The 18,506-nt window shown below is 41.9% G+C and overlaps 1 protein-coding gene across 1 annotated transcript in view; it reads right to left on the reverse strand.

Moving 5' to 3' along the window:
- The window catches only part of LOC123510419 (choline O-acetyltransferase-like), a 68,753-nt gene that overhangs the window by 12,995 nt on the left and 37,252 nt on the right, over positions 1 to 18,506 (reverse strand). Inside the window, 11 exon segments of the mRNA XM_045265594.1 lie at positions 2,147 to 2,279; positions 4,087 to 4,209; positions 4,751 to 4,988; positions 4,991 to 5,048; positions 6,216 to 6,320; positions 7,439 to 7,611; positions 8,618 to 8,798; positions 10,438 to 10,615; positions 11,337 to 11,509; positions 15,325 to 15,522; positions 16,871 to 17,046. Of these exon segments, the coding sequence (XP_045121529.1) occupies positions 2,147 to 2,279; positions 4,087 to 4,209; positions 4,751 to 4,988; positions 4,991 to 5,048; positions 6,216 to 6,320; positions 7,439 to 7,611; positions 8,618 to 8,798; positions 10,438 to 10,615; positions 11,337 to 11,509; positions 15,325 to 15,522; positions 16,871 to 17,046 (1,736 nt within the window).

The following is an 18,506-nucleotide window of genomic DNA, read 5'->3' on the forward strand; positions in this document are numbered from 1 at the left end:
AGTAATTTGTAGTTATTTTTTGCATTGTTTAGGCCGATGTGCATTACTTTGCACTTATCTGCATTAAAATTTAATAGCCATTTATCGCTCCAGCTACTAAGGTTGTCTAAATCCCGCTGGATGGCATCACAATCGTCTCTTGTGCATACTTTGCTACCTAGTTTAGTGTCGTCGGCGAATTTTGATATTTTTGATACGATGCCGCAGTCTAAGTCATTTATGTATATCAAAAAAAGTAATGGACCCAAAACTGAACCCTGGGGAACACCACTCGTAACTTGAAGCCAGTCGGAAGCTTCTCCGTTAATAACAACTCTTTGCTATCTATTAGTTAGTCAACTATCAATCCATCCACACAACTGCTCTCCCATCCCGTGGGGTTTCAGTTTAATTAAGAGACGTTTGTGTGGGACTGTATCAAAAGCTTTCCTGAAGTCAAGATAAATTATGTCGGATGGAGCTCTGTCATCATAATTAGAGAATATGTCATTGAAAAATTCTAGGAGATTCGTTAGGCATGATCTGTTGTTCCTGAATCCATGTTGTGAGTCAAATATCAATTTGTGGCTGTCTAGAAAGGAAATCATTTTGTTTCTAATTATTTTTATAATTACCGAGGTGAGACTGATGGGCCTATAGTTACCAGCATCACTTTTGTTGCCTTTCTTGAATATTGGCGTGACATTAGCGCATTTCCAGTGACTTGGTACTTTTCTTTCCTGCAACGATCTATTATAAAGTAATTTAAGAGGTAACACCAACTGTTCTTGATATTCTCATAATAGCCTCGTTGATAATCTATCAGGTTGCGCAGGTGTTTGGCTATATCGTCTTCGATAATTTCGTCTATTATCAGCTTTTCATTTTCAGATCCTCTATATATGTTGATCGCGGTTGGCAAGGTCGAAAAGTTTTCTGTGATAAACACGCAGTGAAAAAAGTTATGTAGGATTGTTGCCATGGCTTTACTATCACTCACAAGTGAGTTATTATTATCTTTTATCGGCCCAAATTTTTCTTTGACAGTCTTTTTACTACGAATGTATTGGAAAAACTTTTTAGGATTTGTTTTTGCTTGCCTTGATATATTTATTTCGAGATTGCGCTTCGACTTCCTTATCTCTCTCTCGCAACATCTTTTGGTGGTAATATAATTGCTGTAATCGTTATCAGATTTAGTTCGTTTATATTTAGCATATAAGCTCTTTTTCCTGGCGATGATGTGTTTTATAGTGTGTGTCATCCATTGGGGATTTTTTGTGCTATTTATTCGTTTTCTAACTTGTGGAATCCACTTACTTTCTGTTTCAAGGAGAATGTTAGTAAAGGCTGAACACATCTGCTCCATGTCTTTGTTTGCGAAGACTGTTTGCCAATTAATTCTTTGTAATTCTAATTTAAGTATTAGCGTGTTACCTTTCTTATAGTTTGGGACTAAAAGTGCGTTTTCTTTTATATCTACCTCGCAGTTAATATTACATCGTATAATTTTATGATCGCTGTTAGCTACAACTTCACCCACTTCACAGGTATTTATCAAGTCAGCGTCTGAAGGTAATACGATATCTAAGATGTTATTGTCTAGTGTGGGTTCTCTTACAAATTGAGAAAGGTATAACTTTCTCACCACGTTGAGTAATCTGGATCCCTCGTTATCGGATGTTAAAATTTTCCAGTTAATGTGTGGTAGGTTAAAATCTCCACATATAATGGACGTTTTTGTTTTCAGTATTGTTTCAATTTCGTTATATAATATTTCGAGGAGGAGGAGGAGGAGGAGGAGGAGGAGGAGGAGGAGGAGGAGGAGGAGGAGGAAGATGAAGAAGAAGATGCAGAAAAAGAAAGTGGTGGAGTAGAATAGAGGAAGGAGAAATAGAGAATGGATAGGAAAAAAGTACAGGAAATATAGATATGAACAATACTAAGAAGAAAAAAAAAGAGGAAAAATAAAGGGAAACTCTTATAAAAAAAAAAAAAAACCATGAAGAAGGGAATGAAAAAATGAACAAGGCAATAAAAAACATAAGAAAGAAAAAACGGAAAACCAGGAACCAAAATGCAAATAAAAAAAACAAATAAATAAACTCACCAAAGAAAACGACACGGAAACAAAGAAAACGAAATTTTGATGCATAACTGCACTAACCGGAGCATTGATGACCATTGCCTCACACCACGCTAAAACTTGAGGTGTATTGGCCCTGATGGCATCCACGCGTCCATAGCGGAACCTGCGGGTGCTGGCACTCTCGTAGGTGCTCGTGAGTTGTCCGTGGCACCTATTGGGAGTGCCAGTGTTGGGTTAGGTTAGGTTTGGGTCAGGAAAGGGAGAAAGAGGGTAAAATAGGATTACGTAGGGAGGAAATAGGCAAGAAATAAAATTACTTAAAAGAAAGAGATGGGAATAGTTTGTTATATAAGGAAAATGGTTATGTTTTTTTTTCCTATTATCTCTCTCTCTCTCTCTCTCTCTCTCTCTCTCTCTCTCTCTCTCTCTCTCTCTCTCTCTCTCTCTCTCTCTCTCTCTCTCTCTCTCTCTCTCTCTCTCTCTCTCTCTCTCTCTCTCTCTCTCTCTCTCTCTCTCTCTCTCTCTCTCTCTCTCTCTCTCTCTCTCTCTCTCTCTCTCTCTCTCCCCACCCACACTCTCATATTTTCCCATACACGTCACCTCTCCACCTGTAGATGACGTGGCGGAAGGTGACGCTACTACCTGTTAATTGGTTCCTGTCACCCACCTGCCACCTGCTTGTCCCAGCCAGGTAGCGTCGCGCCTCATCAAACTCACCCATTAGCTCACGAAAGGGGAAAAGGAAGAAGAAAGGGGGCAAAAAGAGATAAAAAAGGGAGATTGACTCTTGTTTGCGAGAAGAAAGGGAAGATGAGGTAAAGTGATCTAAAAATGAGTGTGTGTGTGATGGTGGTGGTGTAAGGAAGCTGTGTTGGTGTGCAGTATAGGGGAAACTTATTGAAATCTGAAGGAAAAGAGGAATCCAACACTTGTAAGCAAAGGGAAGACATTAGCAAAGCAGTGAAATGAAAATGGAAAGTAGAGAGAGAACTGAGTGAGGGAAAGTAGAAGGAAGAAGATAGAGAAGTGGAAAATGAAAGAGAGAATAGAGAAAAGACAGAAAGAAGGAAGCATTACAAGAAATAAGATAGGAAAATAGAGAGAGAGAGAATTAAGTGAGAGAAGCAGTGTGGGAAAGTAGAAGGAAGAAGATAGAGAAGTGGAAAATGAAAGAGAATAGAGAAAAGACAGAAAGAAGGAAGCATTACAAGAAATAAGATAGGAAAATAGAGAGAGAGAGAGAGAGAGAGAGAGAGAGAGAGAGAGAGAGAGAGAGAGAGAGAGAGAGAGAGAGATTGAGTGAAAGAAGCAGTGTGGGAAATTGGAAGGAACAGGAGAGAGAAGTATTAAGAAAAAGAAACAAATGAAGTTATTGAAAAATGAGAGAGAGAATAGAGAAAAGACAGAAAGAAAAAACATTAAATAAAATAAGATAGGAAAGTAGAGAGAAGTGAAAAAAGAGTAAACAGAGAGAGAGAGAGAGAGAGAGAGAGAGAGAGAGAGAGAGAGAGAGAGAGAATAAAGGGAGGAGGAAGCAAGAAAACCAGTGTGGGAAAGTAGAAGAAAGAAGAAATGGGATAAAGAAATTTTGAAAAGTAAACAGAGGGGAGAGAAAAAAGAAGAAAGAGAACCAATGGAGGAGATAAGATAGAGCAAAATAAAGAAGGAAACAAGAGAACCAGTTAGGAAAATTGGAAGAAACAGATAGATAAATGAAAAAAAAAAAGATAAACGGAGAGAAACAGCGGGAAAATGAGAAAAGAGAGAGAAAGAGAACCAGTGGAAGAAATAAGACAGAGCAAGGGTAGAGAAAGAAGAAAACACACAAAAAAAAATGGAAGAAAATGGAAGAGGTAGAATAACGAAATGGACAGAAAGAAAATGAGGGAACTAGTGGAAAAAAAAAAAAAATGAGAGGGAAGACAGAAAGGACTAATGGAAGGGACAAGATACCAGAGGAGTAAAGAGAAGGAACTGAAGGAGGCGAAGGAAGCAGCCTGACCCCAGCGAGGACCCACCTGAAGAAGGCAAGCTGGAGGGCCAACTGCATGAAGGCGTCGGGGGAACATTTGGACTCCTTGACAAAGTTCCTGCCGTAGGAGAGATACCTCAGGATGCGGAAGTCCAGGTCCTCCACCAGCCTGAGAGAGAGAGAGAGAGAGAGAGAGAGAGAGAGAGAGAGAGAGAGAGAGAGAGAGAGAGGGAGGGGGGTGAGGGAGGATGGTAGAGAGAGTAGGAGAGGAAGTAGGAAAGGGAGGAAGAAGGATAGGAAGAGGGAGAGGGAGGGGGAGAGGGAGTAGGAGAGGGAGAGGGAGGGGAAGAGGGAGAGGGAGAGGGAGAAGGAGAAGAAGGACAAGGAGAAAGAGAAGGAGTAGGAGGAGAAGGAGAAGGAGAAGTAGGAAAAGAAGGAGAAGAAGGAGAAGGAGAAGGAGAAGGAGAGAGGAGAGGGAGAGGAGGGAGTGAAGGGAGAGAGAGAGAGAGAGAGAGAGAGAGAGAGAGAGAGAGAGATAGTATTAGTATATGTATGTGAATAAGTTAATCCTTTGCTTATAAACATCTTCAAACTAAAAGGGTAAATGGATATCCAGACTTATGAGTGACTGTACATCTACCCTAAAACTCAGGCAGGTTCTTTAGCCTCTCACCTGTCCATGCAATCACAGGTAAATATCCGTCACTCACCTGTCCATATGATCAGCTGACTCCTGTATCCTGCGGTAGATCACAGGCGTCACTTTCCATTCCAGGCGTGTTGGTGACGGGGCGGGTTCCTCAGGCGCTGGGAATCCTAAGTTTTGGTCGCCTCTCTGTGGGTCCCCCTGTGGCTGATCGTCCACGAGGCTTTCCACTACATCGTCAGGTTTTTGGTTCTCTTGGGCGATGCACTGAAGGATCTGCTCCACCACCTGAATCACCACTATCCCTCAGCGCAGGAGTGTTCGTAGCACAGGCCACACCACCCGTCCCTCGTGAGTATGAACTGGCGGGAAGACGGTGAATAAGTGTTAACCCCTTTAGTACTGGAACTCGGCTTTGTCATTGATTCTTGGTGGTACTAGAAGGTTTTATTTACATTAGAAAGTGTCTATTGAGGTCAGAAGATTAATGGCCAGAGTCTTCATTATTCTAACGCCCACATAAGTTTCTGAAGCTGTGTATTATCGCCAAATAGTAAGCATAATTAATATAAAAACGCGTTATGGTATTGAATGTTATTTCTTCTTTATTTATACTACGTGGGCTTTTTCACGGGAATTTGTGAGCTAAAGGGGATTCTTTTTGGGGTACCTCCTATCTCAAAGCCCACCCGCTAGGAAACCATTGCCCCGAGTGAGGAAGCCCAACCTACACTCGGACCGTGGACAGGATTCAAACCCGTGCGCTTGGAGACCGCCCCCCCGACCCCAAAGCACGCATAGTTCCACTGTACCACGGGTTAAGAGTCTATTAGCTACATCTATCTGTTAATTCACTTGTCTCTTTGTCCTATCCTTATCAGTCTTCTCATTTACCTATCTATTTACGTCTCATCTCTCTCATTTATTCACCTGTCTCACTGTTTCATTTCCTTCTTTTTTACTTGTTACCTTCTCTCTTTTAATTCACCTTTCTTTCTTTCCTATCCTTATCAGTTTTCTCCCCACTCACTATCTTCTCATCTCTCTGTCTATTCACATCTCATCTCCTTCATTTATTTACCTTTCTCTCTGCTTCACTTGCATCTCTTCTAGTTATTACCTTTTAGATGTTAACTTACCTGTTTACTCACCTGTCTACCCACTTATCTGTCTCTCTATACCGTACTTCCTTCATTTACTTATCTGTCTCACTGTCTCATTTACTTCTCTTCTACTTGTTACCTTTTATATGTTAATTTACCTGTGTTTCTCTCCCCACTCACCTGTCTACCCACCTATTTGTCTATCTATTCCATGTTTTCTTCATTTATTCATCTGTCTTACTGTCTCACCTATTTCTCTTCTACCTCTTCTATTTGTTACTTTCTATTTTTCTATTAATTTACCTGTCTTTTTACCCACTCACCTGTTTGCCCACCTATCTCTCTATCTACATCATATCTCTCTCATTTATTCACCTGTCCCATTATCTCACCTTCTTCTCTTTTACGTGGTGTCTCGAACCTTACCTGAACCGTTTTGTCGAACCACCTGTTGGCTGAATTGTGATTGAATCCTCCGCCGTGAATCATCTGGTGACCTGCGTTGACCTCGTCCCGCGCGGTGCCCTCGTTCTGGTCAAAAGGTCAAAGGTCAGTTAAGTTTTCAGATGTTATTATTATTTCTTTTATTCTTTGTACTTTTCCGTCTTTTTTTTTTCATTCTCTTTCTCATTTTTACTTAAGTTGCTTCTGTTTTTTTTTTTCTCACTTATTACACTCAATTTCCTCATTTTCATTTTGTTTCGGTTATTTCATTTATCTCCGTCATTTTGTCTTCTATACTCATTCCACCCGCGTCTTCATTCATTCCAATATTTACTGCAAGCATTCATTTTCTGACTCCACCTCAAATCACTCCTTTCCTCACTGCATCCCTTCCTCCCTTACTCCATCTTCCTTACACCTCTATCACTTTTATTTATCACTCCTTTCTTGTCACATCTTTTTACCACATCCTTTATTTATCTCTCCCTTTTCTGCATCTCTGTATCACTCACAATGTCAGGTATCTTAGTCCTCTTTCTTATACTTCATCTCTTGCACTCCTTTCCCACACCAATTTATCACATCCACTCTTTATCTCTCCCATTCTACATCTCTCTATCTCGCTCACACCTTCGCCAGTTATCTCAGCTCTCTTTCTTACACTTCATATTCTCTATCACTTTTTCCCACATCAATTTATCACATCCATTGTTTATCCTTAGTTTTTCATACTTGTTACATCTATATCATTCACATTTTCCTCAGATATTTCATTTCTCTTCCCTACACTTTACCTTCTCTGTCACTCCTTTCCCACACCACCAATTTATCACATCCTCTCTTAATCTCCTCTTTTCTACATCCCTCTATTTCGCTAACGTCTTCGCCACTTTATCTTCTCTATCACTCCTTTCCCATACCTCTTTATCACATTCCTTCTTTAATCATTTTCTACATCTTTTATCTCTCACGTCTTCGAACTTTAGAACTCCCTGCCTGTGTCTGTGTTTGTAACTTCCTGTGACTTGATTTCATTCAATAGGGAGGTTTCAAGACATTTATCCCTATCTTTAACTAATTTTAATGGCTCTATAAGGAGACTGGCAAATGAGTGGGCCTTTTTTTCCATTATATTTTTGTTGCCCTTTGCCAGTCCTCTTTTCTTACATAAAAAAAAAGATATCTCACTCCCCCCGTTTTCTCACCTCCTGGGACGTGTTCTGGGAGGAGGTCATGTTGAGGCTGGAGGAACGCTTGGAGAGGCTGGCACGGTGGCTGGTCCGGGTGGCGAGGTTGAATTTGGTGGGCAATGGATCGTCAAAGCACACCACCATCAGACACGCCTCAATAAGACCCAGGATCCGCTTGTTGTCAGGTTCTGGGGATCGAGATGAAAGGTGGTGAGGTTTTGTTGTGGATGTGGCTTATTTCGTTTCTATTTTCTGGTTTGTTTTATTTTTACTTTATTTTTTTATTGTAGTCTCTTTTTTTTCTGTTGGTTTGGTTTTTTTTTCTGCAGATCCGGGTTTTTTTTTTTATTTATTTCGTTAGTAATTCTTTTTTGTGTTTTGTGGTTTTTCATTTATTTATTTTTTGTTGATACGGTTTGCAGTCTGATTATTTTTGCTCATCTACGTGTGTGTCATTTTTTCCCGTTTTTCTAATCAACTTTTTACATATTTAGAAAGGTTTCCTCGTATTTCTTCCTCTATTTTCCTTCTCCATCCCCACGTGCAACCTTACTTTTCCTCCACTTATGATGCTATTACTTCACAAACCCTCCTTTTCTCTTTCTTCCATCCTTTCCTCTCTCCTACACACACAAACATACCATCTACTTCTCCTCCTCACAAGAAACACCTTATTTTTCTCTCCCTTTCTTCTTCACAGTCACCCAGCATCCTTCACATCCTTTACTTCCTTTTTCTCTTCCTTTCTTATAGGCACTCAGCATCCTTTACATCCTTTACTTCTCTTCCTTCCAAAACACATCCTATATCATCCTAATTTTTTCTTTCTTCCTTACAGACATCCTACATCCTTCCTTTACTTCTCTTCTCAACCAAACACCATCCTATTTATCTTCCCTTGTTCCTCACAGACACCCCACATCTTTCACATCCTTTATTTCTCTTCCCTCCAAAAAAATATCCTTATCCTATTTCTCTTCTTCCTTATAGACACTTCACATCCTTCCCTTACTTCTCTTCCCCTCCAAACCCCATCCTATACCAAAGACCATCCTGTTTCTCTTCCTCCTCACAGACATCCTACCCTTACTTCTCTTACCCTCAAAACACCATCCTATTTCTCTTCCTTTCTTCCTTACAAACGCTCCATTTCCTTCCGTCCATTCTTTCACCCCTCCCTCGCCCTCCACTCACCTCCAGCCAGTATCTGTCTACTCTGGGCCCACGTGCGTCTGTTATCACTCGTCATGACTCCTACAGGCGGCGGATCGGAGCCCTCGTATTCGTCCACCTGCCGCAGCACCTCCCTCAGCTGTGTCAAAACCTGCTGGTGTGACAGTCGCGTCCCCGCCACCATCACTTCCACCTTGAAGATCTGCAAAGGGTGTCTAGCTGAGTGTTTTAGTCTATGATCATGTTGTCTTGTCATATCATTGTCTCTGAAGTGTTTTTGAGGTGGTTTTATTGTTTTTTTTTTTTTTTATCTGTATCTCTTTCTAACGTCATGTGTTATTCGTTTTTATTTTCCCATTTCGTAACTTATTTTTGTTTGTTTTTAGCTGTTTGATTATCTTTCTAAGTCGTCGAGGACATTCCCTTCTTTGTATGAGTCTACCCATTTGTTTCCACCGATTATAACTCATAGAAAATGAAAGCCATAGAAAATTAATATTTTAAATGGGTAACTTATACAAACTTAGGGATCAGTAAATTTTAGTCTTTCTCAAGTGGAATTCTGTATGTATTCTGCGTGAGATGTGTTTCATGAGCAAATACTTTCATTATGATGCATTTTCTTCATTCTGAGGTACAACGGGCTCTGTTATTGGTGGAGACTAACGAAGTAACCACTCAAATCAGTATCCCTTTCCAACTCAAGTAAGATGTGAAGTCTAAAAAATCTATTAGTTATCATATCTAACCCTCACTGAAGGTACACGTGGATTATAAACATTAGATATAGTCGTAGGAAAAAAAATCATGGTGAGAAGAACTTGAAATATAGAAAAGAGGTGTGTTATAACGAGGCACCGCTGAGGGAAAAAAAATATGGTGAGAAGAACTTGAAATATAGAAAAGAGGTGTGTTATAACGAGGCACCGCTGAGGGAAACTTTTATGGCGCTATTTGGCTCACCTAATACATTACATCTCAGCCCCTTCAGTATCATGACACGTTTTCATATTTTATTCTAGTTACTATTTAACGATTTTATGCAGCTTTAGAAATGCATGTGAGGGGATTAAAATAGTGAAGACTGGCCATTAATCTTCCGACCTCCATAGACTCTTTCTCATATAAATAAAATCATCAAATCATATCAAAAACTCATGATAAAAATGCATCCCAATACCGAAGAGGTTAAAAAAGCATAACCTAACCATAGGAGAAGAAAATAATGATGATAGCAGGTGTAGCAAAAGAAAAGAACAGTTATAAAGAGACGCCACGGAGGAAAATGTTTGGGTGGCGTTACTCGGCCCACTTCTGCTTTGTGTCCGCCAGTGAACCGTGTGTCTGTGTCCCTGTGTGTCGTTGTCCGTGAGTGTCCTTGTCCGTGAGGCCCTGTGTTGATAGATAAAGTACTGATGTGTTTGTGTTTAATATATGACAGGGAGAAATTAATTGTACAACAGTGAGGGAATATTTTGTAATGACAGTTTTGATGGTTTATAAGTGTTTAGGCACCAGTTTAGATGTTTTGGTTATCAAATGCTTGGATTCTGGTGCTTAATTTACCTTGGCCTTGTTGTTAAGGTATATTTAGGATTATGTTCGGTTAGTTTTGCATCTCAGTCATGAATGAGAGCTACTACTTCAGGGCTACCAACCTAAGTGTGTTTACTACCCATACCTCAAGTACCAACCCTCCCAAAACCACTTATCACCACCACTCTACCAAACCACAACACACGAACCAACCCTTCCAGAACCACTACCACCACACACCACCACACACCACACCCTCCTAAACCAACCTCACCACCACCACCACCACCACTAGGAAGACTCACGTGGTTCTTGTAGCAGACGATGATGTGTTGGTTATCTTTCTGTTGCTCTGCCATATTGAGTAACTTATCTTTGGGAATGGCTGGCCGTCTGTAGGAGGAGAAGACCCGCGTGTACTGGGCCATGCAGAGGGGCTGGTGGCGCTCCCTGGCACTGCAGCGGTCCACATCCAGATCACCTCTGTCAGAATGGGGTTATTTTAGGCCACGTGGGTGGTTGGGTAGGTGGATATGAAGAGGGAATGGATGGGGGGGCGGACCTTAGCCTTGACTTACACACACACAGACAGACACAGAAACAAGCACACAGACACACTGACTTAATCTAACTTGCCCTAATGTAAGCTGATCTCTCTCTCTCTCTCTCTCTCTCTCTCTCTCTCTCTCTCTCTCTCTCTCTCTCTCTCTCTCTCTCTCTCTCTCTCTCTCTCTCTCTCTCAAATTTCTGAACGGGGCAGAGCAAACTTAGCAGTGTTCAGTGCCTCAAAAACTCAATTAGTTTCTTGTATTCTTATGAAAAAGTGAGGAATGGAAAGAGTGATAAGTAAATGTATAAAATGAAAAATTTTTGAAATTGGGTTGGTAATGAGAGAAGGAGAAGGAGGAGGAGGAGGAGGAGGAGATAGAAGAGGAGTAAATGCAAGACTGGAAGGAGGAGGAAAAGGACAGAAAGGAAAGGGAGGAAAAATAAAGAAATGGAAGGACAGAGAGAGAGAGAGAGAGAGAGAGAGAGAGAGAGAGAGAGAGAGAGAGAGAGAGAGAGAGAGAGAGAGAGACAGAAAGGGATAAAAACAACATGCATTTAAACCCTCCTTCACGCGGCTCTTTAACACTGACAAACCCAAAAACTTCAGAGGAAGGAAAGAAAAAAACTAAGACACGACGAAGGCCACAGAACTCACGCAGCGATCCTTTCCTTCATATCGAGGGAGGCGCTGACGAGGCGGGCTGCGAACTGAGTCATTTCAAGGTCAGAGGCAAACTTCTGGTGGGGGAAGACCATGCCAGGGTTGCTGTTGACTGGCAGGGGGAGCGGCACGTTCATATACATGTCGTCCAGCCACCACTCGTACGCCTGCAGGGGAGAACAAGTGTATGAGAAGGAGAGAGGGAGAGGGAAAGCGAGGGAGAGGGGTTATAGGAGAGGATAAAATGAAAGTGAATCAGGGAGAAAGCAAGTGTATGTGTGTGTGAGAGAGAGAGAGAGAGAGAGAGAGAGAGAGAGAGAGAGTGGTATGTGTGAGAATTAAACAGGTGTGTCAAGCAATAAAGATGTGTGAGAACAAGTCAGGTGTGTTGCCTTCGCAATTGATTACTTCTTGGAAACTTGTTTGAAGAAGAGACAATCAATTCTCGAAACTGAAAAAAAAGAGATGATTTATTTTTCTTTGTCTTGAGAACGTGAAGAAAATTAAAGCTGCATTTACCAAAGCTTTAACTGAAGGGAAATAATAATACGGGTGTATTTATAGGAAAAAGCAACATTTTATATCCCCACTTTAACATGAAAACGAAAAAAAAAATGTTTATAATTTACTAAAAAGCAACTTTGTTTATTTTCATAACACAACATCACAAGCTGTCTCCTCCCTCTCCTCTCCCTTCTTCTTTTCCTCCTCCTCCTCCTCCTCCTCCTCCTCCCCGGTATGCGGGTGATCGTAGCTCACCTCAGGGAAATTGACCACTCTACCGTGCATAGTCTCAGGCCACCCTTGGACAAGGTGTTAACCTGCTTAGTTCCCCGGGCCAGGGTTACGGTGAAGCCACTGGGCAGCAGCAGTGGTGGATTGGCCTGCAGGCAGAGGATCCCTTGTGGGGCAATGGCTGGAGTTCCAAGGTCCTAGTTAGCTGGACCATGCCTCAGCTAAATTTCAAATATGTAAACCCCTTTCATTGCTATTCACCAAGTCACTTATGTATGGTAAGGTTCCTAGGGATTGGAAGTTAGCAAACGTAACCCCATACATAAAAAGGCGACAAATTCAACAACCCACACGAGGTGACAACATATTAGATCTTGTTCTTTCAACAAACGACGACTTAATATCAAATGTTAATATTGGTCCTGAATTTAGTAACAGTGATCACAAGATTGTCTCCTTCAACATCAACCTTCAAGTGTATAAAGACAGTGTTAGCAACGAAAAGTTTTCATTTACAAAGAAGGAGATTACGAGAGACTAAAGTTAATTCTTGCTGCAACAGATTGGAATGCCGAACTTGGTGAAAGTAACATTGAAGAATCATGGGCCAAATTTAAATACATTTTAGAAAACGCTGTGAAGTCATGTATTCCAATGCGTAAAAGGCGTCCATGCAAAAGGAACAAACACTCCCATGTAACTACAGACCCATCAGCCTCACATCTGTGGTATGCAAATTAATGGAAACTGTAATTCGCAATAACTTAGTCAACTTTCTAGAAGTAAATGATTTAATCAATGACTCACAGCACGGCTTTCGAAACAGACGTTCTTGTCTGACTAATTTACTTGACTTCTTTAATGATGTTTTCACCATGTACGACGAAACAAAGGCAGTAGATGTTGTGTATCTAGATTTTCAAAAGCTTTTGACAAAGTTCCCCATAAGCGGCTACTAGGTAAATTGAAGTCACATGGTGTAGATGGAATACTTCTCAAATGGCTTGAAGACTGGCTTTCTGAGAGAAAACAGCGCGTTGTTTTAAATGGTAAATTTTCAAAATGGCGAGAAGTCTTAAGCGGTGTACCACAGGGATCTGTGCTTGGCCCGGTTCTTTTCCTTATTTATGTTAATGATATCAATTAAAGTAAGTAAGTTTGCTGATGATACTAAAATAATGAATAAAATAGTCACGTCGGAGGATAAAAGAAAACTACAATCAGATCTCGACCGCTTAGCCACTTGGTCAGACAAGTGGCAGATGAGCTTCAATGTAGATAAATGTAAAGTGTTGCACATTGGTAGCAATAATGATCATACTAATTATTTAATGAACGGTTCCGAGCTTCTTAAGGTTGATGAGGAAAAAGACTTAGGCGTCATAATTACTTCAGACCTCAAGTCAAGTAAACACTGCTCGGAAGTAGTCAAAACGGCAAACAAACTGGTTGGGTTTATCGGTAGAACTTTTCAATTTAAATCAGAAGGGGTTATTCTCACATTGTTTAATGCACTCGTCCGACCTCATCTTGAGTACTGTGTCCAGTTCTGGTCACCCCACTATAGGAAAGATATAGACAACCTGGAGAGAGTCCAAAGAAGAGTCACCAAATTGATCCCACGACTGCGAAACAAGCCTTACGAGGAGCGCTTGAGGAACTCAACTTGTTCAGTTTAGAGAAGCGGCGTATGCGAGGAGATTTGATTGAACTATTTAAAATGTTCCGGGGCTTTGATAACGTAAATGTAAACAACTATCTCACCATTGACAGCTCCAACACCACTAGAAATAATGGCTACAAGATTACAGGTAAACGTTTCAGGTCAGACGAGGCAAAACATTATTTCTTCAATAGAATTGTAAATGTCTGGAACTCTCTCCCAGCACATGTTGTCCGTAGCAAAACGATAGAAACTTTTAAAAAAAGGTTGGACATTCACTTCACAATAACCCCTCAAATGACGTACTTTGCGCCTTCATAAGATATCCTTTTTTTTGTTTGTAGTTACTGTACTAGATAGTGTCACTTCTCCTTCAATCTTTCCTGTCACATCTTTGACTTTCTCTCCCCCTGTGGCCTCTTTTCTTCTTCCTTGAATCCTGATATCCTTCAGCCTCTAACTTATAGCATCTGCAGTGGTAGCATAGGCACACATACAGCCTCGTTAGGCCCAGTAGGGCTGTTGCTGTCTGTTCCTTCCTTTGTATTCCCTTTGTATTCCTCCTCCTCCTCCTCCTCCTCCTCCTCTTCTGTCCCACATTTTCCTCACAATAGCCTCATCTTCTCACCTGTGTTCACCTTCTTTACTCTCAGACCCACAGGAGAAAGGAGGAGAGAGGTACTGGGGTAGGAGGGGGAGAAGACACAAGAAGCCATGAGAGAGTGTTAGAAAGACGCCTGTTATTTTTTAAGAAAGATGTTTTATTTTTAGTGTTAAGTGCGTCGTTTTAAGCGCTATGTTCTTGGGGAGAGAGAGGGAGAGAGGGGGGAGGGATGGGTGGAGGGAAGAAGGGAGGAAAGAATAGAGGTTGCAGTAAACATGTTTGTATTGTCCGTATGATTGTATTGGATCAGTGAGGAAGGAAGGGAGGAAGGAGGGAAAGGAAGGGAAGAAGGAAAGGTTGAGCAGTGCTAGGTAAGTTCGGTTAGGTGATGGTCCATATCTACTTCTGCTACTACTACTACTACTACTACTACTACTACTACTTTACAAACTCTCCTTTTCCTTCTCTCTTTGTCCACGTTTTCTTGGAATTTGTTAGAATTTTCTTTTACTTTTCCTCCTCCTCCTTTTTCCCCTCTTTCTTCTCCTCTTCCTCTTCCTCTTCCTCTTCCTCCTCCTCCTCCTCCTCCTCCTCCTCCTCCTCCTCCTCCTCCTCCTCCTCCTCCTCCTCCTCCTCTTTACTATTACTACATCTGTATATGTTACAAATACAGGAAAACATTTATCAATTATTTTTTCCATATCATTGCAGTTTACTATTTTTTTCCATCTACTTCCTCTTCCTCTTCTACTTTTCTACTCCCACCATCACTACTACTACTACTACTACTACTACTACTACTACTACTACTACAGACATTTATCTTCTTTTTTGTCTCTTTAAGTCACCCCTCCTTATTTTTTGTTACCATTTTCCTGTGCTGACATTCCCCCCTTCCTCCTCCTCCTCCTCCTCCTCCTCCTCCTCCTCCTCCTCCTCCTCCTCCTCCTCCTTCTCCTCCTCCTCTTCCTTTTCCTCACCCAGTTATCCATCGTGTCATGCCTCTTGATAAGCTCCTCTTGAATTTTCTCCCCCATTCCTCCTGGCTGCCAAAACTCATCTACTATTTTGGCCGTCTCCTTATACTGCTCTGGCTTGAGGACCGGGCGCATGTGAGTGAGGTACCAGGTGAGGGTGTGGCCCAGCGGAGGCACCGGTAGCTTAGGCACCAATGGATACTGCAATAAAGGGACTTGATGGTTGGTTGGGTGGTTGTGTGGTTGTGGTGGTGGTGGAGGTTGTGTGGAGTGGTACGTGTCGAGATGAATGAGATGAAATTAAGGTATACGAGGGTTTAATTTACAAATTTTCTCTGTGTTTGTGTGTGTGTCTGTGTCTGTGTCTGTGTGTGTGTCTGTGTCTCTGTTTCTGTGTGTGTTTCTGTGTCTGTGTCTCTGTTTCTGTGTTTCTGTTTCTGTTTGTGTCTCTGTTTCTGTGTCGCTGTGTCTGTGTCTGTTTCTGTGTCGCTGTGTCTGTGTCTTTGTTTCTGTGTCTGTGTCTGTGTCTCTGTTTCTGTGTCTGTGTCTCTGTGTCTGTGTCTCTGTTTCTGTGTCTCTGTTTCTGTGTCTGTGTCTCTGTATCTGTGTTTCTGTGTCTGTGTCTCTGTGTCTGTGTCTCTGTTTCTGTGTCTGTGTCTCTGTATCTGTGTCTCTGTTTCTGTGTCTCTGTTTCTGTGTCTCTGTTTCTGTGTCTGTTTCTGTGTCTCTGTTTCTGTATCTGTTTCTGTGTGTGTTTCTGTGTCTGTGTCTTTGTTTCTGTTTGTGTCTCTGTTTCTGTTTGTGTCTCTGTTTCTGTTTGTGTCTCTGTTTCTGTGTCTGTTTCTGTGTCTCTGTTTCTCTGTATCTGTGTTTCTGTGTCTGTGTCTCTGTTTCTGTGTCTGTGTCTCTGTATCTGTGTTTCTGTGTCTGTGTCTCTGTGTCTGTGTCTCTGTTTCTGTGTCTGTGTCTCTGTATCTGTGTCTCTGTTTCTGTGTCTCTGTTTCTGTGTCTCTGTTTCTGTATCTGTTTCTGTGTCTGTGTCTCTGTTTCTGTGTCTGTGTCTCTCTGTTTCTGTGTCTCTTTCTGTGTCTGTGTTTCTGTATCTCTGTTCCTGTGTCTGTGTCTATTGCTGTGTCTATTGCTGTCTGTATCTTGGTCTCTGTGTGTGTCTGTGTTTCTGTTTCTGTCTGCTTCTCTCTCTCTCTCTCTCTCTCTCTCTCTCTCTCTCTCTCTCTCTCTCTCTCTCTCTCTCTCTCTCTCTCTCTCTCTCTCTCTCTCTCTCTCTCTCTCTCTCTCTCTCTCTCTCTCTCAAGGTGACTGCCTCCACCTAGCCAACAAAATGAGAAGACGGCGGGTGTGTTGAGAGAGAGAGAGAGAGAGAGAGAGAGAGAGAGAGAGAGAGAGAGAGAGAGAGAGAGAGAGAGTCATCCTAACTGAAGTTTCAAAACCAGTCTCAAAGAAAACGAAAGACGAATACACACACACACACACACACACACACACACACACACACACACACACACACACACACACACACACACACACATACCATCACGGGCGTCTTCTCAGATACGTTGGAGGCCTTAGAGGAAGTCCTGGAGCGGGGCTGGAAGGCGCGAGGGGGTTGGGGGGACACTGAGGGGCCTTCTGCGGGGGAACCTCGGGATGGAGAACCAGGAGGGGTGGTGAGCGTACCCGACCAGGACACCCAGCGGGAGAGGTAGCCTGTGGGAGAGTAAAAGGGAGAGTGGGAGGGAAAGTGAAGCTGGTGTGAAAGATTGAATCCTGAAAAAGACATGACAAGGAAGACCAGGGTAGCGTTTCCAAGACCTAGTGAAGACACGAGGCTCAAATAAGCAGGTTCATGCAGGTGTGCCGCTTACAGGTACAGGTACGATAATAGACTTAATAGATTTAAACAGAGGTGAAGATACAGCTGTGATTGAGACTGAGGGAGAGAAAGACGCGTTAGTAGAACACGTAACGAAGCATAAGCCAGGTGAACACAGGTGAACACAGGTGAACAGGTGAAGAGCCACAGGTAAAAGTGCGCAGGTGGTTAGTGCGTCAGTCAGCCAGCACCTGTTAGACAGAGAGGAGTTAAGGGGCAAAGTAAAGCCACAGCCAGGGAGAAGGTTGTCTACTGTACATAGCAGTGTGTGTGTGGGTGTGGGTGGGTGGGTGTGTGTGGTCAGGTGATGTGAGCATGAGGGGATGTGAGACAATTGAACTTACTTTCTCAATTTGTGTGCCTTTTCTTTACCCCTGGTGATGGAAAGCGGTGTAGACTGTAGAGGATAACGAGTCTAGCAATGATGGTGGCAACTGGTGAAACATTAAGTAGTTGCTGAATAGATTAATTATTGAGTACCTGACGCAGTGATACCTGAGGGACACGAGAACACCAGGTGCAGGGAACAGGCAGCACGAAGGAATACAAACAAGTGAAATTAAGAATAACCTTCAATCCGTCTTATCAAAGTATCGTGGCGAGAACTCAAGAGTTGCCATATAAAGTGAGATAGCCAGCGACCCCAGCGTGACTTTTGATCGGTGGGCACAATGGCAAAATACTAACATGCAGACTGCCGACACGCGACGCACCACCTGACTGCACCTTAAGAGGGAAGTTTCAAGACACTTATCTCCTTCCATTTGACTGCCTAATCATAAAACAATGTGCCTATGAATGAAAGGCTTAAAGGAATTAAATTCATAGTAAGGACGAAATACGGAAACAGGCAAAGAGTTCCAGAGTTTACCAGAGAGAGGAATAAGTGATTTTCTTAGTTGAATTTTGTATTGTAATCATTAAAATGTTCCTCTAATGATCCAAGAGAAGATGAAATTAACCAGCCCATCTCTCTTTTTATTTATCTATGCGAACCATTTTTGTAATAATAATTTTGAGCAAACTGAAAGAGAGAAGTCTGACAGAGAAAGTGACTACTATATACTCTCATGATATCCTTGACACGGCAGTATCAATCGAGTTGCCATATCATAATCTTACATTATATTCATGGTAGATGCATTATTAGATTTCATTATCATTATTACTATATTTTCCCGTACGATTTGTTTTTATTAGTTTACTGCACGATTTACCGGCGTCAAGCAAGATGTGCGTGACTCGAATGCCAATAACTGAGTCAGGTACGAGTAAATGTTGAAATATTTGTAGT

Source organism: Portunus trituberculatus, chromosome 29 (assembly GCF_017591435.1).
Source record: "Portunus trituberculatus isolate SZX2019 chromosome 29, ASM1759143v1, whole genome shotgun sequence".
NCBI lineage: Eukaryota > Metazoa > Arthropoda > Malacostraca > Decapoda > Portunidae > Portunus > Portunus trituberculatus.